The 23,663-nt window shown below is 49.0% G+C and overlaps 1 protein-coding gene across 2 annotated transcripts in view; it reads right to left on the bottom strand.

Moving 5' to 3' along the window:
- Nucleotides 1-1,658: 1,658 nt before the first annotated feature.
- Gga2 (golgi associated, gamma adaptin ear containing, ARF binding protein 2) overlaps nucleotides 1,659-23,663 on the bottom strand; it is a 30,459-nt gene continuing 8,454 nt past the window's right edge. Inside the window, exons 4-17 of one of the 2 annotated variants that reach the window (XM_004855943.4) lie at nucleotides 22,799-22,897; nucleotides 21,170-21,293; nucleotides 19,519-19,622; nucleotides 18,370-18,450; nucleotides 17,262-17,399; nucleotides 13,032-13,113; nucleotides 11,180-11,305; nucleotides 10,297-10,422; nucleotides 9,872-9,900; nucleotides 9,446-9,579; nucleotides 8,007-8,164; nucleotides 4,855-5,024; nucleotides 3,295-3,405; nucleotides 1,659-2,697 (exon numbers count right to left, since the gene is read on the bottom strand). In XM_004855943.4, the coding sequence (XP_004856000.1) occupies nucleotides 2,554-2,697; nucleotides 3,295-3,405; nucleotides 4,855-5,024; nucleotides 8,007-8,164; nucleotides 9,446-9,579; nucleotides 9,872-9,900; nucleotides 10,297-10,422; nucleotides 11,180-11,305; nucleotides 13,032-13,113; nucleotides 17,262-17,399; nucleotides 18,370-18,450; nucleotides 19,519-19,622; nucleotides 21,170-21,293; nucleotides 22,799-22,897 (1,626 nt within the window). In that variant the 3' untranslated portion in view covers nucleotides 1,659-2,553. The remainder of the gene's footprint in view (nucleotides 2,698-3,294; nucleotides 3,406-4,854; nucleotides 5,025-8,006; nucleotides 8,165-9,445; nucleotides 9,580-9,871; nucleotides 9,901-10,296; nucleotides 10,423-11,179; nucleotides 11,306-13,031; nucleotides 13,114-17,261; nucleotides 17,400-18,369; nucleotides 18,451-19,518; nucleotides 19,623-21,169; nucleotides 21,294-22,798; nucleotides 22,898-23,663) is intronic. The other variant, XM_087208871.1, reaches the window with a different exon arrangement.

Genomic DNA, 23,663 nt, shown 5'->3' with positions numbered 1-23,663 from the left:
CATCTATCTCTAGCCCCTTTATATTTTTGAGACAGGGTCTTGCTCAGTTGCTAAATTGTTCAGGCTAGGCTCCAGCATACAATCCTGCTGCCATGACTTGAGTGCTGCGATTTTCAGTGTGACACCATGCCCAGCTTGGATGTGGTAATATTTAGAAAACATACTAAACGAAGCAAAACTGAGCAGATATAGATGAAGCAGGAACCAAGGATCCATTAAGTCTCAGGTGCAGGGGATGGGTTCTATTCTTGGGAGTCTGAAGCAACAGTGGCACCCTAGATAAAGACACCCATGGCGAGTGTGAAATACAGATCTGACCTCAGCAAGGTGGGAGCCTGGGATGGGGCTGGGGTTCACCTAGTGGTCTCAAAGGGTTTGACTGCCACACTCAGTGTGTAGATTTAAAAGACTCTTAAGGTCTAAGCCCTGGGGAGCCACCACTTTTAAGGGGCAGAGGTAGATCAAGAAATAAAGGTGAATAGGATCCAAAAAAGTTCAGAACACTCACCGTGTGGACTCAGGTATCCAGCTGATAGATTATGAATGCATCTCCCTCCAGAGGACTTTGGTCACCATTACATCTATGGTGCCCACAGCGGTATCTGGTTCAGGGTAGGTGGTCATGGTTGGGTGATACCCATATTCTGTCCAACACTACCTGCAGAGTACCATTCTCTCCTGGAGGCACAATGATGTTCAAGTACATGCATGAGTTCACCTTCAAAATACAGGATAAAAAGCCTCTGTTTTCATGTCTTCTATGACAAGTTCTTCAGAGGAGAGGCATAGGTGGTTGTGGTGGGAACTCCTTGAAAACTTTCCCTAACAGCTATGGAGCCAATAAAAACTAAGAACACCTGAATATCATTTTGGATCAAAGTTAGTCCTTCACAAATTAGGTCAAATGAAGAAACCACCCCAGTTTATGTTTTGTAAGTTTTCCACATTTGCTTAAAATTTACCATACCTATTCCCACCCAATAATGTGGCAAACTTCTCCTAATTTTTTTTTGTGTGTGTAGGGGGGTGTATCGCTGCATAGTTCAGTTCAGGCTGGCCTTGGACTCACTACGTCGCCCAGGATGGCCTCAAACTCACAGCAATCCCACCTCAGCCTCCAGAGTGCCAGGATTACAGGGCTGGGACACCTTGTCTGCCCAGACTGCTAATTATCTTAGAAGTCAAAAGATATGTCATAGAACCAGACCTCACGACTGAGAGCTCCAAACAGAGCCAAGTTCTCAGCCCTTCCTCAACCCCTCTCAGCCAGGCTCGCGTTCCTGCTCCTACTGATCAGGCCAAGCAGGACTTGCTGAACTTGCAATCAAAGTGGGTTTTCTGGTACTCAGGACCTTGCGCTTGCATGGCAGGCACAGTGCCTCTGAGCTAAATCCCCAGCCCACACATCAAAGTTCTTAACATGCAACAGGTGCTTGATGGTAAGTATTAACTATTTATAAGCCCGAATTTCCCCCTTCAGTTGATAAATGTAACACATTTCCAGCTTTGCACAGGGCTTCAGGGCTTTGCTCTTCAGTGAGGTAGGTAAAGCTCTGTCCTTCACGAAGTCTTCCTTACATCTCAGCAGGAGACAGTTCTCTTCAGGCCTATCACCCCTAAATGCTCACTCCTACTTACTCCACATTCCACAAGGCGAATTTGCGACATGGTGTTTATTAAAAGACTTTCTATAGTTAGTTACAACTTAAATCACTGCCCAACTCTCTTCATGTCTATCTATGTCAGAGTTCCCCATCTTGTACTGTGAAGTCAACAGACAAGGACTGGCTGCTAGCTAGGATTTATAACTGACATGGTGTCACAGAGATCGGAGGAAACGCTTGTGGAGAAAAGAGAATGAGGAGAGAAATGAGGGTCCTGAGTCAGGGCCCGGACAGGCTGTTCAGCCCTCAAGTAACCTGAGGCCTGGGCAAGGCCTGGGGTCTGCTTGCTCCTGCCCAAGGGTCCACGGAGGGCAATTCTAAGGCACAGTGGTGAAGGACATGATTGGCCCAAGCGTGCTCTTCTGGGCTCGCAGCAGCCCCTCATCTGGAAACAGTGCGACAAGCATTCTACTCAGGAGTCCTCTCCCAGCACACACAAGCAGCATTCTTGAATGAAAATGGAGACAAGGTCTTTCTTGGAAGCAGGTGCCTCAGAGGACGTGCTCTGCCCCAAGACCGACCAGGTCCCTTTTAAGGTCCCTGAGAACAGCAGCCTGGGAGCAACCGAGAATTTCAAAGGCAGACAAGGCACAGAGTGGGTGAATGAAAAGATAACAACACATGAAAAAACCTTTGGCTTATAAAACCTCCAACCCAAGGCAGGGACAGCAGTGTCCACCGACATGCGGAAACAGGACTGCAGCAGAGAGGGTCGTCAGTCCCCGACACTGCCTGCATCCCAAGCCCTGCTCCCCACCCCCGGCCCCAACAACACACAGGCACAGATCTGCAGACAGGTCAGAGGCTGCCATTCAGAGCCAGCATCGGGACAGAGCCCTGGCACTTTGCAGAGTCACCACAACTACCCGACAAGACAGAGAACATTGGCCTAAGCCTGACTCCAAGGGTCCTCTTGTGAGGAGTTAGGCTGCCCCAACACGGCCAGGTCGGGAAAATCTTTCACTTCTCCTACTTCGCTGAAGGGCTGTCCACTCTGGTTGAATGTCAGCTTATACCGTAACCGGATAGGTTCCTGGGACATGAGAGACACGAGATGTTAAATTAGAGGGGAGCAGCACAGAGGCCAGCCCAAAGGAAAAGCATTCACCCAACCAGGAGTCACCAAGAACAAGCTACAAGAGGACATCCAACAGCTGTGTGACCTGGGTACCCTGGCCTAGCCTCCTCGGGGCTACAAGCACAAGGAAGCCAGACATATTTTCTGGCACCTCTGTACTTCTACAGGTCTGGGACAGACTGCCATTCAGAAGGACTCACTAAGGAAGACCCTCCATGGTATGACTCACGTCTGTGATTCCCAGCTACAACAATCCACCCCTAAGCTGTTTTTCTTTCTTTCTTTTTTTTTGGTGGGGGGTGCTGGGGATCAAACTTGGGTCCTTGAGCTTTCAAGGCAGGCGCAAAACCACTGAGCTAAATCCCCAGCCCAGCCCTAAGCTGTTTTTAATCAGCCCCAAAGAAAAGAAGACTCTAGCAAGGGATGTCCCACACCCTGCCCCTCCCAACCCACGACTTGACAAGGCCTCAGACACATTTCTCCACCAACACAGCGCCCTCCCTACACTTCAGGGGTCCCCATTTCCCTGCTAGGAAAGACATCAGAACATACTTTGTGTGGATTGTCAAGCAGCAACATCTGAGATATCACAGCTGGAGGCATCAAAGGGCTGAATGCAGGAAGCTTGGAGCTGGACGCTGGCTGCAGCTTCACTCGCATTGACTGTTGGGGGAAAACCCAGCATGTAACTCATCCCTGGACAGCGACAGCCTTGGTGAAGGAGACCAGGGCACAGGAGCTCAGCCTCCACACCACCCTCAAAGAAGAAACAGGTTTCTCAAGCGCCTGCAGGAGCTCATGCAGACAGCTCCCACTGATGGATGAAGGCCTAACGGGCTTTCCTTCCATGTACACACAAGACCTGGAGGCGCATGCTCAGTGGCTGGCATCTGACGAGCAGCATAAACAGCTAGGGCACATCTTGAACCCAAGTGTGGGGATGCACACCTAAAATCTCAGCATTGTTGCAGGCTGAGGCAGGAGGATCACGTTTCGAACCCAACCTAGGCAACTTAGCAAGACCTTGTCTCAAAATTAAAAAGGGCTGAGAATGTAGCTCAATACAAAGCCCCTGGGTTCAATCCCCAGCACTACAGATAAACGAGTTAATCTTCACTCTGCCTCTTATAAGCCCTGTGACCCAGGGCAACATATTTAACTTCTGAGCCTTGGACTGATAACTCATAACAACAGTACATATGCTGGGAATGGTGGCACACACCTGTAAGCCCAGCACTCAGGAGGCTGAGGCAGGAGGATTGCAGTGAGTTCAATGCCACCCTGGGCTACACAGTGAGTTCCAGGCTAGTCTGCACTACAAAGTGAGACCCTGTCTCAAAAAACTACCCCCAAACAGTACATACTCAAGTCTACCATGAGGACTAGAGAACATATGTCTTAGCATTTACCTTGACCCTTTCCTTTCAGTACCTGCCCCTTCCCCTGTGATGAGACATAGCTGATAATCAGTGGGTCCCTACTTCCCTTGAATAGGGATGGACATATATTCCAAATTGGCCAGACACATCATTTCCCTGGCCACAAGTTATTGGTCCAAGGTCGGCAAGTAACATAAACAAGGCCAATCAGAGCCCTTTTTTGGATAGGGACTATGCATGCTTCACAACAGGCCAGAGTTTCTTTTCGCTTGTCTGAGATATAGACTCTATGTTGCTCGGGTTGGTCCTAAACTATCCTCCTGCCTCAGCCTCCCCAGTAGCTAGGACAACAGGCATGTACCACCGCACCTGCTGGAGTTTCTTTCTGTGATTACAAGAGTTAAGGACCACGTAACTCCGGAGCTGCTGTAGTCGTATTCCTGATCTGTGGAAGACTGTCAGAGCATAGTACCAAAAGGAAAGCAGCATCAACAGATAGGAAGAGATTCTTCAGGAATTACTTAGAAGCCCACCTGGATCAACTCGAATCTTAAGTCAGGTATTTAGGAATCCCTGGTTAAGTGAGGCAATACAATTCCCATTTTATCTTCAAGCCAGTCTGAATACAAATTCTCATACCTAACTCTGCGTGCCCTAACAAAGGACACGTGCTCAAAAGTGGCTTTCCAGTAGTGAAAATTTCAGAGCAGGTGGCCAGCAGCAAGTGACTCACCTTTGGCACCGCCACTTGAAACGTGATGTCCCACACAGGCTGGGCAGCAGTGCTCGTCATGGTCAGCAGTAACACCTGCACCTCAGGGTGGCCGGGTGCCCCCGTCTGGGCGAAGTGGAGCAGAATCCTGAATCCATTCCGGTCGTACACAATGACGGGAGGCAGGCTGCCTGGCAGAGGGGCCCAACCGGAGGGTTAGCACTGCCAGACTTGCGCGACGGCGGCCGGCTTGAGAGGTGTGGGCGTCACCACCAGTGCCGCGGCTTCTGCAGCTCTGGGACTTAACCCTTCTCTACCACCACGACCCAGGTCCTCACGGCCTCTCCGGACACCCACGGCCCTCCGAACTGACTCTCTCCATCACTCAACCACCCGAAGCACATTACCAATTTTTTAAAAACAACCTTTCTGAAGGAGACACAACTATGATTCAAATAATGCATGAACACTACAGAAAATACAAAACCCCAAGAAATAAACATTCCTGGAACTACCCAGAAATAGGCAGTACAAGCACTTGGGCTTATTTCATTCTGGTCTTTTCTGTATGACTACCTACACATGACCACACCCATCCTTATATTTAGTTTTACAAAATTATAAACAGTAAATCTCAAATTAATAGATTTAATGAAAATCCTAGAAAAACAGTTTTAATTTAGCTAAGAAAGGATTGAACTCGGGTCCTTGCGCTTAAGAAATGATTCTAATGAGGGCCGGGGATTTAGCTCAGTGGTTCCGGTGCCTGCCTGGAAAGCACAAGGTCCCGAGTTTGATCCCCAGCACCAAAAAAAAAAAAAAAAAAAAAAAAAATAGAAATGATTCTAATGTTAATGCAGGGTGGGGGGAGATACACATGAGACTAACCAACAAGTAAAAAGAAAAAGAAGGTCAGAGGGCCAGGATTTACCTCAGTGGTTTCGCCACCTGCTGCGCAAGCGCAAGGACCCGAGTTTGATCCCCGGTACCAAAAAAAGAAAAGTCAGAGATACAGTACTGTGTTTGTATTGTGAATAGAGATGAATTCCAGTTCCGATAAAGTGGTATAAAATACAGCATGCAGAACAGACTCAAGCCCGAGAATTTAACATAAAAAACATTCTAAAAGTCAGGAGGTGATTCAGTAAATGGCACCCAGGGCCAGGGATTTAGCTCAGTGGTGTCGCCACCTGCCTCGCAAGTGCAAAGTCCTGAGTTCAATCCACAGTACCAAATAAAGAAAAGGCACCCAAATGACTAACCATCTGGGGAAATTTTTTTTGGAGTGTGATTATTTTTTATTACAGTACTGAATTATACTGTAATGCCTACTATATCTACGGCTTAATCAAAGAGATATGCTTTGCATTTACATCAAGGACATATTTACCCTAGTGGAGTAAAAGACACACAGAAAACAGACCACGTACATCTTTAAAAAAATGGCGTTCCACCTGGTCTTACTTTTGCTATTTTGGACCATACTTTTCCTACTATAGAATTACTTTTTTTTTTTCCAGTACTGGGGATCAAACTTGGATCCTTGAGCTTACAAGGCAGGCGGCAGAACCACTGAGCTAAATCCCTGACTCTAGAGAATAACTCTTGCATACAGTTCAAGTCTGATTTTTCTCCCCACATTTTAAAACATTAAATGGAGCACGGGCCAGGGATTTAGCTCAGTGGTTTCACCGCCTGCTGAGCAAGCGCAAGGACCTGAGTTCAATCCCCGGTACCAAAAAAAAAACAATGGAGCAACTCCTAATTACTAATTATAAACAAAAGACTGAAAACAGTGTGGGAAACAAAGCTTGAAAACAAAGAGCAGACAGCTATTCTCTTACAGTGGAAAAATTGAATAAAACATGCCTACTCTGTGGCTCATCTCAAAGAGAAACTTCCACTCAGAGAGAAGCACTTCAGAGCTAGAGTCCCTTCTAAGGATTTAAATAAGATCCTTACCTCACGCCAAACATCACTTATCAAAATGCATATTATAAAAATATAGTTTTATGTGACTGTCAAGAATTGGAAAGACTGAAAATACCACTGAGGTATGAAAGGTAGTGAGAGTACAGGGTAAAAGAAAACCTGTTGGAAGGGAACTGATAATGCAGATCAAGATTTTAAATTGGCTACACCTAGCATTTCACCATTTTTTAAAAGAATAGGCTAGGGGCTGGGGATTTAGTTCAGTGGTTCTGCTGCTTGCCTCACAAGTGCAAGGTCCCAAGTTCAATCCCTGGTACCAAAAAAAACCCCAAAAACAAAAGAGTGGGCTAATTATTAGGAGAGTATAGAGAGAAGGCATCACCTAGGCCTGGTGGTGCACACCTGTAAGCCCAGCTACTTGGGAACTTCAAACAGGAAGATCACACTGAGCATGTAGCTCTTTTAACATTGCGGCTTTGTTTTCTCTCACAAAATGTTACAAAACTAATAAAAGAATTGCCATATACTTCACCCAGCTTCTCTAAATGTTACTGTCTTATATAACTGGCATTAATTATTGAAACCAAGAATTTAATAATGAGTACGCATTATTTTTTAAACCAAAAACTAATAAAGCAGATGTGCAAAGGGCATCTACTACTTCCCAAGTATGTTTAAATTCCCCTTCTTGGTGCTAGGACTTCTGGACTCCCTCCTCCCGACAGGGGACTCTGTGCCCTAGAAGAGCACAGCCTTGGAGCCAAGGACATGGCTCGTTTGCTGCTCCAGACCTGCTCTGTTGATCACAGGTGTCACCTTCATTGGCTGGGTCCTTTGGTTTCCTTTCCAACAGAGGTGACACCTATTTTTCGTACTTAACAAGATCCCTAGAGAGAGGCTCTCTCGCCAAATTCTTCCTCTCGACTCCCACCTCTTCTCTGTCATTTCAGGCCACACTAAACATCCCTCCCTGAATTGCACATGAATAAACAGGTCCCACAGGAGACTCCGGCTCCTCATTAAGTCCTGCCTGCCAATATCCTTCACGGTGACAATCCTATGACAGACAAGACTTTAGAAAAAAAAATAGCTAGAAAACAGAGCAGCTCCCTCTTAACCTCTGCCCCCAGGTAAATCCACCACTTATCTTGGCAGATTTAAGGGCCACACTCCTACCAATCTGGAATGGGAAGCCAGGAGGCTAACAGAAAGGGGAAGAAAAGGGGTGCAGCTGCACTTACTGGGCTTCACCGACTCCAAAGGGACAAACACTTGAGCCAGAGGTGTACTCTGTGAGGCCGGGGAAGAAGCCAACGAGCCAGCTTCCCACGACCAACCCGGGGATAACTTAGTGCCTGGCGGCACTTCCTTGGGGATACTCTTCTGTGGAACATAATTCCTACAAAGAGAGAAAAATATCAAAGACCACCAAGAACTGTAGAGAAGTCCAAGAATCTGTGCTTAGTCTTTGTAAAGAACAAGAGGATGGAGCCGGGAATTTAGCTCAGTAGTTCCACTGCCTGCCTTGCAAGCGCAAGGTCCCGAGTTCGATCCCTGGTACCGAAAAAAAAAAAAAGGTGGTGAGGAAGGCAAAAATACACATACATGATATCCATTCGGAGGGAAATAATCAAATATATACACATAATCAATTATAATGTAGCTACTGAAGAAAACAAGGCAGATTTATAGAAATATGAAAATGTTCCAAAGGTGTAATATGACATGAAAAAAGCCTCAGTAGAGTACAGTGTATAAATCTGGATGCCATTTGCATAAAAATAAGCCACAATGCATTACTACCATGTATAAAAAAAAAATTCAGCATTGTTTTTATTTTACTTTACTTTTTTGGTACCAGGGATCGAACTTGGGACCTTGCACTTGCTTTGTTTTGTTTTGGGTTTTTTTTGGTACCAGGGAAGGTTGTTGTTTTGTTTGGTTTGGTTTTTTTGGTACCAGGGATGGGACCTTGCACTTGCGAGCCAGGCGCAGGAACCACTGAGCTAAATCCCCGGCTCTCACCATTGTTTTTATGTTTTTGTTTTGTTTTTGGTACCGGGGATCAAACTCCGGTCCTTGTGCTTGCGAGGCAGGCGGTGGAACCACTGAGCTAAATCCCTGGCCCCTCATCATTGTTTTTAGAGAGTGGTATTTAGGACACCTACTACAGATTCCTCTAGGGATCAAGTTTTGCTTAATTTTAAATTACCCAGAAATTGAGGAAAATAAATAAGCATAAAATCACCACCATTATCTACTTCTTTCTGCTAGTCTTTTAAAAACCCTATGTAGCCAGGGATTTAGCTCAGTGGTTTCGCCACCTGCTGTGTAAGTGCAAGGACCTGAGTTTGATCCCCAGTACCAAAAAAAACACCCTATGTAGGATGTCGAAGCCGAACCACTAATTCCTATATAACCCGTGAAGGAAAGTTAGTGGAGGAGGGGCCAGGGATGTAGCTCAGTGGAGCACAAGGCAAGCACAAGGTCCTGAGTTCAATCCCCAGTACCACAAAGAAAGTGGAAGTGGAGGCGGCACACCGCACTTCCACCAGCAGGGGGCGCCCGTTAGTGGAAGGGGAGAGACCTCAGGCTGTCATGGTGCCAGCCCCTGGCTCTATGCATGAGGTGCTCTACATGGAGGCCAGACTTGTCTGCCACCCTTAGCCAGAAGACTCACAGAGGGCCTGGAGAAGGCTCTGGGGACAGGAGATCCAGTAAGTTCCTGTCTGCAGAAGGGCTCTGAATACCACCTCCGGGTAGGGTGCTGCCGGTAGGATTCTTCTTTTCCTTACAGCAATTCTGGGCGGCAACCTGTCAGACCAGGAATGGCTAAAATAAGGCTAGCGTCCGCACGACCGGATAGCTCCCAACTCCCGGGCTCAGTGTGGGTCCTATGTGGGAGGAGAAATATAAAGCAGGAGAGCACAGTACTCCTGAGCAGACCTTTAGGAAGTAGAAGCCTGGCAGAACAGAAGATAAGGAGAGGGAACAGATATCACTGGGAGCGCCAAGCCCACCGGGATGGTTCAGTAGCCCCTCTCCCCAGCAGCACTGAGGTCTGCAAGGCCCTCCGCCCCCGTGACCCCAGGGAGAGCTTCCCTACCTTGCTCATGACAGGAGCATCACTGATCCCTGTAAGAAAGAACAGACGTGCCCAATGGTAACTCCACCGACAAGACAGAGATCAGCTGACCCTCCGCCCTTTCTGGGAAGGACACTCGCAAAATCAAGAAAAAGAAGGAAGCTTGGGCTGGGGATTTAGCTCAGTGGTTCTGTCGCCTGCTTTGCAAGTGCAAGGTCCCAAGTTCAATCCCTGGTACCAAAAAGAAAAAAGAAAAAAGAAAAAGAAGGAAGCTAGCAAAGCCACTCAACTCACTCGTGGCAAATCTGGGACTAAGACGCAAAGGAACTTGTCTGAACTGCCCGAAAGCCCTGGCTCCCCAAAAGCAGGTCCATGCTCCCAGAGGGAAACCTGCCTCCCTTTCCCTGCTCAGGACCACTGGGCCTATTCCTTCTAATTCTTCTCACCTAAGGCTGCCAGGTCCTGATGAAGCAAGGATGGTGCCACCGGCCCAGCCTGCTGAGGACCACTGTCCACCTCCAAGTCAATCAGGGGGCAATTCTTCATGCAGCCTGATGCTGGATGCTGAAAGACTAGAAAACACACAAGCGTGGAGAATGCGTTGCTCAGACATGAGAGCACTCTCCATGTCTATCAGTATCTCCAGGCCTCTACCTAATGAAAAGACATATTACACCACTCTCCCACCCCCCACATGGCTCCAGAATATATCACTTCCCTTAGCTGAAACAGCCTGAGCCCGCTCTGACAGAGAGGCAGGCAGAGGACTGTTTTTCCCACCCCAGAGCTAAGTCCTCCTCCGAAGGTGCCATCAGCCTGAGCAGCAGCAGACGTGGCTGCCCCTCCAGCTCCGAGTCCTTCAGAAGTTTCTGACCACACCCGATCAGAATCCCCTACAGCGCTTGATAAACACAGACAACACAATCAATGCCTAGGAGTCTTGATTCAGGAGGTCAATGCCAGAGACCAAAGGATCTGTTTAACCAATGATCTTGACCGAGACTGCCGGCCTGGGACCACTAAGGCACTGAGGAAGACCGTTTCTTCGGTGTCTAGCTCCTGGATGTGCACCTGCATGGAAAGGACTCAAACCCAGGCATGAAACAGCCATCTGCTTCTGCTGTAGCCAAAGCTGAGGCCCAACCTGGCTGCTGCTGCGTGCTGGCTTCTCCGACAGTGGCTGCCTGGAACTTGTTTGCACAGCAAGGGGTCGGGGGCGAGTTCTCTCATTTCTACACCATAACCCTGAATACTCTGAGGGGCCATCCCTTTTCTGGGATCCGACAGGCTGCCTCACGGCAGAAGGCAGGGAGAGCTCTTCCCACATACCTCTGGAGGCAGGAATGTCTCCCACTGAGCTGGCCACTGTGTTCCCAAAGGTGACTCGACCCTCCATCACCTGTTTGTACAGCAGAACTCCCTGAGTGAGCAGGTCATTTGCCTGGAGAATCTCCGCTGAAGAATGAGAGAAAATTCAGAACCCCTAGTTTAGTTACCCCGAGCTCAGCCTTTTCTAAGCCATTTTAAAAAGCAGCTTTCTCAGGGCTGGGGATTTAGCTCAGTGCTTTCACTGCCTGCTGAGCAAGCCCAAGGACCAAAGTTCGAGGCCCGGTACCAAAAAAAAAAAGCAGCTTTCTCCCAGCACTTGGGAGGGTGAGGCAGGAGGACTGCTCTGAGTTCGAGCAAGCTCCATAGTGAGTTCAAGGTCAGCCTGAGCTACATAGTGAGAACCTGTCTCAAAAATTAAAAAATAAAACAAAAAGCAGCCTTCACACAGTCGACTAGGCTCAGCATATCCATGCCTCCTGTCCCCAGACTGTATGACCAGGCCCCTATTAGACTGCGTTACTCAACCTTGAGCCCTAAAACTCTTAGTTCCCAATGTAGGAAGAAACAAATTCTTTTATCACATCTGCACTGTCCGCCATGACAGCCAACAGTAAGCACTTGAATATGGCTCTTTCAATGAAGAATTGACACTTAACTTTAATCTAAAGCTAAAATCTCAAGCTGTTCTGTCAATCTGGGTACATACACTAGAAGAATTTCTCAGTACTTGATTCAGTTCCTGGAAAGCTTTTAAGTATCTAGAGAACAGAGCGGTATGAGTCAGCTTTTTTTCTCTTTTGGTACCAGAAATCAGTCTCAGGGCCTCGAGCTTGCCAGGCAGGCACTGCACCACTGAGCTATGAGTCAGCTTTTTAACCTACAAATTTTATAAAACTATAAATGTAGGTTCAGTATTTCCCATGAAAATTTGGCATCCAAATTGAAACACGATGTAAGTATAAAATACACGTAGGATTCCCAAACTGCACAAGCATCCCAGAGTCTGGTTTACACTCAAATGAATTTCTTCTAGAGAGAGAAGAGTACTACTGCCCTCAGATTTCCTGGCTATGAGTGGAGACTACAGTTCCGTAGGAAGTGTTTTCCTTGGCATGTTCCAACCAGTTATTTACAAACTTACATTTGACTACCTTTGACCTCATTGCAATCACTGAGAAAATAGGGGTTGATGATGAATAAAATGTAGATACACTGATACCATGGACCTCTATGACAAAGCCCCCAACATCTGGGTACTGGGAACTGAACGGGCCTTTGCACCAAGCTTCATCCTCGTGCTTTTATTTTTTATTTTGAGACAGAGACTCACTGAGTCACTGAGTTGCCCAGGCCAGGCTGAAATTTGCGACCCTCTTGCCTCAGCCTCCCAGTGCTGGGATTAAAGGAATAAGCCATCACGCCTGGCCTAAATTCTTGCTAACCCTCACCAGATCTAGCCCGATCTAACTGGCAATTATCAGAACTATCAGGAGCAGAAGACATTAACATTGCCAAGGGGGGGGGGGGTGCAACTAGCAGCTTCAAAGAACTTTACAGGTCAAGGGACCTATCTTCCAGGGAAGAAAGACAGACAAAAAACAGGGTGAGGGGCACTGGTCTCGGGCCTCTGTGGAACTGATCCACACCTAATCGTCACACTAAGTTTCTAACCCTCCCTAGGCTTCTTCATCTGCTGAGGTCCTGCTCAAGCCTAGGTTCTTCTAGAAGCCACTTCTAAGGCAGCCCAACCCCAAGGAACCAAGAGCCTTTCTCCCTTGCTCCTGGCACAGCCACGACCACACAGGCTCTGCTCTGGGGGCGCCTGCGACGCCCAGGGACACAGAGCCCTTACCGAGCGCGTCGTCGTCATCAGCGGTGTCACTTGCCAGCCGGAACAGTGTGGGCCGCAGCTTCTCACACCTCTCATACACGACCTGGGGAGCAGAGCCTGGTTCACACACATCCTGTGCCCTGCCCCTGCCTCAAGCTCGAAGTCGAGGCCTCCTCAGGCTCCTGGATTCAGGCCTCAGGTCTGAAGTAACATGGCACTTAGTTTCAGAAAAAGTCTGCACTGTGAGTAATTTTCTTTTCAGTACTGAGGCTCAAATTCAGGGCCTTGCATATGCTAGGCTAGCAGGTGCTCTACCAGAGCCACATTCCTAGGCCTTCTTGAGAGAGGATCTCCCTAAATTGCCCAGCTTGGCCTCGAACTTGTGACTCTACCACCTCACCCTCCCGAGTAGCTGGGATTACAAGGGGTGTAACCACCATGCCCAGCAGGGTATGATTTTTTTTTTTTTTTAATAAAAGAAGTCTAAAAAACTATCAAAAGACCTTAGCTCAGAAAAGAACCCATCGTCCCTGTGTATGCGTCCCTGTGTATGCAGCATCATCTCCTCCTCAGGCCCATCCCAGCCCTGGGCAGGAACAGCCAAAACAACGGGACAACTTCCCCTGCTACCACGATGCTTCAGTCCCTCTACAATGCTCCCATGATGCCTAGCCACAGGGCTCCCCTGGAGCTAACCCTCATCTCCCCAGCCCCATCCAGAAAGTCTTTTTCCTCATCCCAGGAGACAGAACTGCACAGCCTCACCCTCCTGATGCTGCTAAAGAGGAGACAGATGGCGCTCCACACAGCTAAGCTTTCCTCTGTTGAAGGGAGCTCAGGTAACCTCATATACCAGGCCTCCCTCCAACTGCTACCTCACTCCTGCTCCTTTGCAGGTGGGGAACAGATGTGCTGTTGCAAAGTCCAACGCGATGACCTCCCCGAGGGACCCTGGCACCACCTCACCAAGGGAGAAATGGGCTCCGGGCGTCTGCCTGGCTTGAGCCCAGCAGGCCTTCTGAGTCCTGTCCCCCCTCCACAGGGATGACCAGCATGGTTTCTCCCTAACCTGGCCCAAGCCCAGTCAGATACATGGCAGATACATGACCTGAGCTGGCCAAATTGATTTTTTTCTCAGGAATTTGGATTTGGGAAAGACGCTCATCTGTTTTTGCTGATTTTATAAATGGGCAGGACAGGTAAACAAAGGAGCTATGGGAAGGCCACCTTCCCTATGCACAGAAGAGAAAGCTACAGTAAGAGAAGCCTGAGGTAACCTGGAAAAGAAGGCAAACTTGATCCAAAATGGGCTAAGACGGTAGTGGTGAACCCATGGGACGTGTGCCATAGCGAGTACACGAAGCCCTCCCTGTGGCACGCAAGCCACGCCATTCCAGGACTGCCTCAGCACCCGTAATGGTGCACACAGTGGGCAAGCGCATGCTCAAAAAGCACTGGCAGCACCAGGCGATGAGATCAGGGGCTGCAGCTCCCTAGCCACGACTCAACCGGGCTTTCGCCTGGCCAGTCAGTACGCTCCCAAAGGTATACAGTCTACACATACATGTGCTTGGCCTGCCTGTGTTAATACATTTGTTTTTATTAACACAAGATTTTAGCTTTGTGTTTTCTTATGAAAAATTGAAATTGAACGCCTAAGATCCAGCAAAGAGACGTTCCAATTGAGACTGAAATTCTGTTAATGTTGTGCTCTCCCCCGGCATGTTTGAATCTGCAGCACTATGTTTAGTTGTTCGTGAAGAATTCATGAGAACAAGAACAAGGATATATGTATATACTGGCTTGGATGGCTGTGGTTTTAGCAGAAGCTCCCAAGGCAGGAAATGCACTCAGACGCCTTCTTCGGGGCAGGCCAAAAGCTAGTGCTCAAGGAACACTGCCCCCTTACACTGGTGGTCAGCAAATCCAAGAGGTACCCCAGCTGAGAATCACTGCTGTAGACTGTTGATTCAGGGACAATCCCATTCTTTTTTTTTTTTTTTTTGGTACCTGGGATCGAACTCGGGTCCCTGCACTTGGAGCAGCAGGCGGAGAAACCACTGAGTGAAATCCCTGGGCAACGATCCTATTCTTTAGTGTTAACAATAGTGTTAGCTATTTTTGGCACAGGGATAGATTTGTGTTGGGTGCTTCATTTTTTAAATTTTGGGTTTTTATAGACTCCAAGTCTTGAACACCAAAAAATGACTACTCAGGGCCAGGGATTTAGCTCAGTGGTTCTGCCATCTGCCCCTCAAGTGCAAGGACCCGAGTTCAATCCCCAGTACCAAAAAAAAAGACTACTCAGGGCTGAGGATTTAGCTCAGTGGCACAGTGCCTACCTTCCAAGTGCAAGGAGCTGATTTCAATCCCCGGTACCAAAAACCACCCCCCAAAACTGAAAACAGATTGTGGAAGATCGTTCCAAGAGCCCTGGACAGAGTCATTTGGAGTGACTGAACACAGTGAGAAAGTGCTATTTATTCTATGTAGTGAAAGTGTTGTGTTTTGCACATCAAGTGTCAGACAGCACTTTGACACCAACTACAAAAGTGTTGCTGAACTTGGTGAAACTGAAAGGAAAAGGTTTCCTGAAGGGCAATTGAGGAAATATCATTCCCAGCACCTTAGTTTTTGCAACTATTTTTCTAAAACAAATCATCTGCCATGAGTGGTGGTGCACACCTGTAATCCCAGCACTCAGAAGGCTGAGGCAGGAGAATCACTGGGTGTTCAAGGCCAGCCTAAACAACACAGCAAGACCCTGCCTCAAAAAACGAAGTGAAAAACAAAACAAAAAACAAGTGGCCAATAAACACACGAAAGAATCCTCAACATAAGCCATCAGGGAAATAAAAAACCACAATTAGATACAACTTTACACCTAAGATGACTTCAAAAAAACACGCACACAGACAGAGTGTCGACAGGACAGGAAGAACGGAAACCCTCATGAGTGCTGGTGGGAATGTAAACTGGTGCAGCTATTTTTTTTGGTGTGGTGCAGCTACTTTAGAAACTGGTTGGCAGGCCCTCAAAATGTTAAAAACAGACTTCCTATAGGAACTGTTCATTCCACTCTCACGTATATACCCAAAAGAATTAAAAACTTATGTTCCCACAAAAGCTTATACACAAATACAGGGTAAAGGACTTCTCTTTAAGAGTGATTAAAATGTTCTAAAATTAGCCAGTGGTAAGGCTGCTTTTATGATATGTTATGCTAATATAGTGGTGGCAACCTAAGGCATGCATGCCATAGCAGGGTGTTTGTATCACTGAAAACTGGGCCGGGGATTTAGCTCAGTGGTTTCACCACCTGCTGCACAAGTGCAAGGACCCAAGTTCAATCCCCGGTACCCAAAAAAGAAAAAAAAAAGAAAAGTGAAAGGTTCACCATCACTGTGCTAATTACTTCAATAAGGGCATGAACAGAAAAACAGACTGATCTCAGGGTATATAAAATACGAAGGCACTGGAACAGTTACCACAGCTATTAGGAATGCAAAATGGCACAAACACTTAGGAAACAGTCTGGCAGTTTCATATACTTAGCATATGATCTAGCAATCCCACACTTAGGCACTTACTTACTCAAGAGAAATGAAAACATGTTCACACAAAATCCTATACACAACTGTTTATAGCAACTTAATTTTTTTTTTGTAGCAAGGATCGAACCCAGGACCTTGCGCTTTCGAGGCAGGCACGGCAACATTGAGCTAAATCCCAGCCTATAACAAGTTAATTTATAACCACCCAAAGCTGGAAACATCCCACCCAAGCGTGGTGGTGCACACCTGTAATCCCAGCACTTGGGAGGCTGAGGCAGGAGAATCGCCCTGAGTTCTCGGCCAGCCTGGGCTACATAGTGAGTTCAAGGCCAGACTGAGCTATAGCGTTTTTTATCAAAAAAAAAAAAAGGCTGGAAATATCCCAAATATTAACGGATAACCCATGCCACCCACTACTGCCCACGTAAAAACATGCTCTGATACACATGACAATGTGGAGAGATAAACCAATCATGCCAAGAGAGACAACAACTGAGAGGCATGCACCCCAGCATTCCACTTATACGGAGCAGAGAGCAAATCAGGATGGATGACAAAAGGACCTGAGTTAATGGGGGGCAGTGACAGCCACATTTCCTATCTTGACTGTGATGCTCGCTTCAAGGATACACGCAGGTCAAAACATCGATACCCGGTCATGCACAGGAGCACCATGCAGCCACGACTGGAAGGTTACCTGCAAGGCCTCCTGGTCCGGCAGGGCCTGCCCCGGTCTTTGGTACATGCTGAGCATCTCCCGCAGGACCTTCACATGGCTCCGCACCTCTTCCACCGCGCTCACTCTCCTAGACACCTTCTCTGATTTCTCCTGTTCCTTGGGGAGAGAAAGGACGGAAGTGAGAGCACAGCAGCTCTGGATGAAGCCTGAACGAGGGCTGGGACAGGGCAGTGCACTGTGGGAAGCTCAGGGACGTTACAAGAACATTAAGTCAATGAGGGTGCTTGCTCGGTGGACAAGGAAAAGACTCGAAGTCCAGAATTCCTGGGGGCGACGATGCCGAACTGGGGCCTGGTGACCGACTGCTTTGTACCCTACCAGCCTCCACCCCAGATTTGGTCTGTGTCCATACCAATGTCTCTCACCGGGGCAGAAGCCAGTGTCTGTCTATAAAGTGCTGGGAAACCAAGCCTGGCGGCACACATCTTAATCCTAGCACTCTGGGAGCCTGAGGCAGGAGGACGCAAGTCAAGCCCAGCTGGGCAACTTAGCAAAAGCGTCTCAAAATTTAAAAGTCTGGGGATGTAGCTCCTTACAGAGGCCCTGGGTTCAATCCTTGGTACAGAACGAAAAGAAAATGGAGCTGGGAACTGAGTGCAGTGGCATATACCTGTAATCCCCAACTCTGGGGAGGCCAAGACCAGAGAAACAAGGCCAGCCTGGACTACACAGTAAGGCCACGTCTCAAAAAAGACAATGACAAAAAAGGCAACCGGAGCCAAGCATGGTGGTGCAAGCCTGTAATCCCAGCACTTGGGAGGCTGAGGCAGGAGGGTCACTACAAGTTTGAGGCCAGCCTGGGCTACATAGTGAGTTCGAAGCCAGCCTGGGCCACATAGCAAGATGCTGTCTCAAACAAAGCAAGCAAGAGCCGGGAAACATAAGAACACGCTCACTTCTGCTGGCCACCACCCTGCTGCCCTTCAGGAGCTCTCTCAGCCCCTCTGTTGCCCAGGGCGAGGCCATGTCTCCCAGCCAACCGGCCCCCTGCACCCTCTGGCACACACTGTCCATCCACCCTGTCAGACGCTGGTCCTGCTGACCCAACTGGATAAGGCCCACCTACCTCCTTGACCAAGCTCTTGATCAGCCGGTTTGCAGCCTGAAGATCCTCAGGGTGGCTGCTCTTCAGAAGTCTTGTCAGAAGCTGAGTGAGAAGAGTGGGTGAGGCTGTGACGCCCCAGCTCAGAGCGGGAGCTGCAGCACTGGCAGTGTTGACACCAGCAGCAGCTGCTCACTCCATGGGTGATCTTACTGCGTCACCACAGTGATGCAATCTGTGACACGGGAATGACGACTACCCCAACAGACAGCTGGCTTTCATGGAACAGGGAGTGGGAGGATCATATTCGAATTCAAGGGGACAAACGACAAGGTCTGGAGTCATTCCTGACTGTCATAACTGATAAGGAGGTGCTGCTCGCATCCAGTGGGGCGGCCAGGGAGAGGGAACACCCTCAGCCCATGCAGGACAGAAATAACAATTTCAAAAGGCTGGAGTCTGCGCATGCCTCAGGCCACACGCTCTGATGGCGCTGACCTTGGCCATGTGTTTATCCCTTTACTCCAAGCCTGCAGGACACCTGGCACACAGGAGCCCCTCCACCTTAGCTGGACAGATGGCAGGAAGGATGGGAAACTGAACTGCAGTGACACAGCTGGCTGCCATCCTTAGAAGTCATGCCACACTAACCCCGGCCCCTGAGCCTCCGAGGCCACTAGAGTGACCCCCAACTGTTGGGCTCGGATTTGACAACTTTCCTCAGCCCTCCCCTTTTTCTTATGATGTCTGACTCACAATTCTGAGAGGACAATGGTGGCACCAGGCTTCCTGGCTCTAAAAATAATCTTCACGCACATGCAACTCTTCCCTCTCCACCTCTCCCACTCCAAGGCCACACGTGGATCGATGACCCACAACCCACTGCCCCGTGGGTCACCCCTCATGCCCTTCCCTCCTCCGAGGGCACATGCACAGATTCGGGGATGGTTCAAGCCTAACATCTACTGTCTGGCCCATCCATGAACACGTATGTCCAGGACTTCTGCCACCTCTGGCCAGTTCCAGAAAAGAACTCTCACTACCCTACCCCCTAGTCCTCCCATATCCCATACTCTGGTTCAGAGATCACAGGACATTTCCGGGACCGTCCCCAAGAAAGGGTGCCTGATCAGACTCTGAACCAGCTTCTGAGGCCTGGGAGGGGCTCCTTACCTTTGACTTCTCTTCATCAGCATCAAAGATGGAGCTCTTGGGCCACGGAGAAGGTGGGGGTAAGATTTTATCCACTGGTAGTTTAGGGTCTTGTTTTATGATTCCTAAAATATCCAATTCACAAAGTTAAGATACAGGTATGGACACCTGGGGATTCAGCAGGATCTAGTATAAAATCCAGAAACCTTTGGTTTCTGATAGCCCAGTAAAACACATCAACAGCCTTCAAAAGATAGATCCAAAAAAAAGATAAATCCAGGGCTTGATGGAAGTTCTGTATTATCTCTGAGGAGAATCCAAAAACACCACCATAAAGTCAGGGGCATCAGAGTGGAACCAGCCCTAAGGGCTATACTCTGGGCCTTCTGCTGTAAAAATGATGGTCATTTTACGCAGCCACATAACCTCCCAGGGCCCAGAAACTGCAGGATCCCTGACAAAGCTCCTAAAAATGCTAAGAGAGTGTATACGATAAGGAAAAACAGTCTATCTTAAAGGCAGTTCCTTCTCAAAACAAGCCCAGCCTTAGGGGCTGGGGATTTAGCTCAGTGGTTCTGGCACCTGCCTCACAAGCATAAGGTCCCGAGTTCAATCTCCCGTACCAAAAAAAAAACCAAAAAAATGAGCCCAGCCTGAAAGGAATTCAGACTCCAGCTTCCCAGACAGAATGCACAAAGGTGAAAGACTGCCCCAACAACAGTAAAAAACACTAGACAACCTGCAATTTACCAACTTTTCTTGAATCCAGGAGAGGGCTGAGATTTCAGGGCAACCATCAATTAGCCTGGAATCTAAGAAAAAGCAGTGTCTCCGATGAACAGTGGGAAGTAACCCTAGTAAGATCAACTCAGGCCAGGAGTGGTGGTATACCCCTGTAATCTCAGCATTCAGGAGGCAGAGGCAGGAGGATCACCACGAGTTCAGGGCAAGCCTGGGCTACAAAGCAAGACCCTGACTCAAAAAAACAACAACAACAAAAAACTCAGCTAAAATTGTTGCAAAGTTGCTCACAGGCCAGCGTGAGCTACCAAGAGAATACTGAAATTTCAGGGGCATAAAACATGGAAAATGAGCTCTTCTCTGAGGGGCCCTCTCTTCCCCCAGAGCCAAGTCTAGACTGCTGGGGGAAGAGTGATGAACCCTGCACCCTCCACGCACTGGCGGGACCCACTGAAGCTGGGGTAGAACAGGGGCAAACAGGAGTGTGCCCTGGGACAGGAGCGGGACTGTGTCCTTGGAGCGGGGCAGGATCCCAGAGAAATCACACCAAGCTCACACGGTGCCCACCCGGCCTCAACCTCAGCCTCCTGCATAGCAAGCAAGAGCCGCCTGTCAGGAGTAGCAACAGCGCGGAGAAAGGCCCTCTCCACCACGAAGAGCACTCAGGGAACAGATACCAAGCAAAGTCCCAGCAAACCCAGCCCCAGGCCAAACTTAGAGGAATCTGACCTCTGGCAGAGTGACAGCAGCTAGAACTACAAAGCTCAACCCTACTGGAAGGAAAGGTCGCCTATTTGCAGGGATAAAGAGCCTTTACTTCAGTTTCGCCTGTCCCACTCAAGATGCACACCCTTCAACAGATCACAAGCTATAAAAAAGGAAGAGCCCTCCAGGGCCGAGAGGGACACAGCGGTGGGGACGACAGTCAAACCTTGTTTCTTCAGCATCTGGTAAGCGTCTCGGATCTTGGTGTCCTCTGGAAACCAGACGGTCCAACTAAAGAGTATTTCAATGACTCTGCCTTTCACTTTCTCCGTGGCCCAGGCCCCGAGGTACTGAAAGTCAGAAGGAGAGAAAATTACCTGGAAGAGACTTGGGAGACCTCTCAGTCAACACTCTCACTAAGGAGCAGCTACTGAGGCCCAGAGCAACAGGCAGCCCGATGGGGGCAGAGTGAGACACAGTTAGAGGCCAGGGTACCCAGCGCTAAGGTTAAAGTGCACCTTGTACGGACCTAGGTCACCACCTTGTCTATGTCACTGGGAAGATTCTTTTTTTTTTGACTGATGAAAGTATAGAACAAAATCTGATCTTTACCCACTTCCCAGCCAGAGCTTCAAAAACCCAAAGAACTGCCAGGCATAGTGGTGCACACCTATAATCCCAGTTATAATCCTCAGGAGGCTGAGGCAGGAAGATCACTGAAAGTCTGAGGCCACCCTGGGCTACATAGGGAATTCAAGGATAGCCTGAACTAGAAAGCGAGAGCTTGTCTCAAAAACACCATAGAATTTCCTGAGTGATACAGTGTCCTGTTATTCACAAGGAGGCCCTTTGACCACACTTGAGTTTACAGTAATGACTCGTGATGGGTAATTTGGGAGTCTCAGAGGAGTGGACTGGACAGCGCAGAAAGAGCAACTACACGAAGAGCTGGAACCTTCAGCCTGTCCCTTGACCCCGGAGTAAGGGATGCAGAGGAATGTGAACTGGAGACTGAGTTCTCGCGTGGGGCTGGTGACTGTCGAGAGCCAAGGGTTGCCTGGCTGGCAAATGCCCCAAAGTGCCAGGAGGGCAGCGGGCCAGATCCAAGAGAGGGTCACGCCTTCCTGCCCCACTCAGCTCTGCTCATGTATCCCATCCAAGAAAAAGGTGATAGTAAACACAGCACTTTCTGGTGTTCTGTGTTGTCCCAGTGAATTATGGCACCTGGAGGAGGAGGGGCAGTGGAAATCCCCAAGCTGGCAGGTGGCAAGGCAGAGGTGCGACAGTTGGAGGACACAGCCTCTGCTGGCAGCTGAGATGGCGGTGCCCTAGTAGGACCGACCCCTTAGCATCTAGGGAGTGAGGAATGGGTAACTCCAGGCAATGTCAGAATCCAGATGGACTGCAGGACATCCAGGAGACGTCAGAGAACGTGCTGGTTTGCAGCAAGAAAGGGTTCCATCCACACTGGTTACCTGAGAGCGCACAGGGAGGACTTTCTAGGAGCACAGGTGCAGACACCAGGCAGGAGGCAAGGTGAAACTTAGTCATGCCTCGTCACTGTGCAGAACCTCCACTGGGAGACCCGTGCCCCTGAGATAGTGCTCCTCACCTCTTCTAGGCTGCACGCTCAAACAGGAGGTGCCACTTTCAAAGGGAAAGGTGGAGGGCGGCAGAAGCTGACTCGCACAAGCACCTCCTGGACTCGGGAGCAGATGCTCTTACATGCACGGCCTCCTCTGGAGAGCTGGCGGCAGACTGGTGGCTCTGCCACATGTGGGCCTCCAGAGGCCCACTGGAGACTGACGTCAGGGGTAGGTGCAGCACAGAGGGCGGGCCAAGCCCAGGAACTCACTTTTGGAGACAACACCTTGATCAGCTCATTCAGGAAGCGGAACTTGGCCACCTCGCCATGAAACTTCTCCCCGCAGTGGTTCATGCACGTCTCCAGCACCTGCAGACACAAGGCCTTGTGAGGAAGGGAGCTGTGGTGAACCATGGCTAACCTTGCCCACATCCGCAAGGACCCTGACGTTCTGGAGAAAAGAGATGCTTCCAGACCAGGAAAAACATGTCACTTGTCCACCAGTGCCACGTTTGTGTCCAGGGAGAAGCTCGGGGTTCCTGTGCACCCGGGGGTCACTCCACCAGTCTAGGGGACCCGGACCCCTTGGACAGATGAAACAGGTCTGAGAATCACAACCTCCCGAGAGGAAGAAATCTGCACATGCCCAAGAGCTGTGTTACGAGAGGTCACCCACTGGCACCCAAGAAGCACATCTGGCCTGCAGGCTGAACACCTGTCATTTTTCAACATGTCAAATGAGTTAACAGCTTTTTGTTTAAGATTGTAATTGGCTTTATTTTCAACTCTAAAATTGGGCCACACTTCATTCCATAAGTGTTCCAATCAACATTTACATATGCAGAGAATTCATACAAAGCATCTGGATTTCTGTGTTCTCCTGAAAAAACAAAATTTCTAAGGACACTGGGCCCAAACTCAGGCCTCTGCCGCCAAGCAGGTCCTCTCTCGCAGCAGCCTCAGTACTGCAGGGTCCACAGGAGACGCTGTGGGCCTGGCCCTTGCCAGCCCTAGCCTGAGAGGAGTAGATGGAAGTAAGCCTGCCCCGCCGTCTCCCACCACAGGCTCAGTGCGGCTCTCGGGAAACATCTGCAAGGGGAGGCCTGGCCCAGGCTCCGGTCTGGCCGCTGTCCCG

The sequence above is a fragment of the Heterocephalus glaber genome, unplaced genomic scaffold (genome assembly GCF_053883595.1).
Source record: "Heterocephalus glaber isolate CG9 unplaced genomic scaffold, H.glaber_assembly_v1.0 deba00000943, whole genome shotgun sequence".
NCBI lineage: Eukaryota > Metazoa > Chordata > Mammalia > Rodentia > Bathyergidae > Heterocephalus > Heterocephalus glaber.
This window is presented reverse-complemented; position numbering and strand designations above follow the sequence as displayed.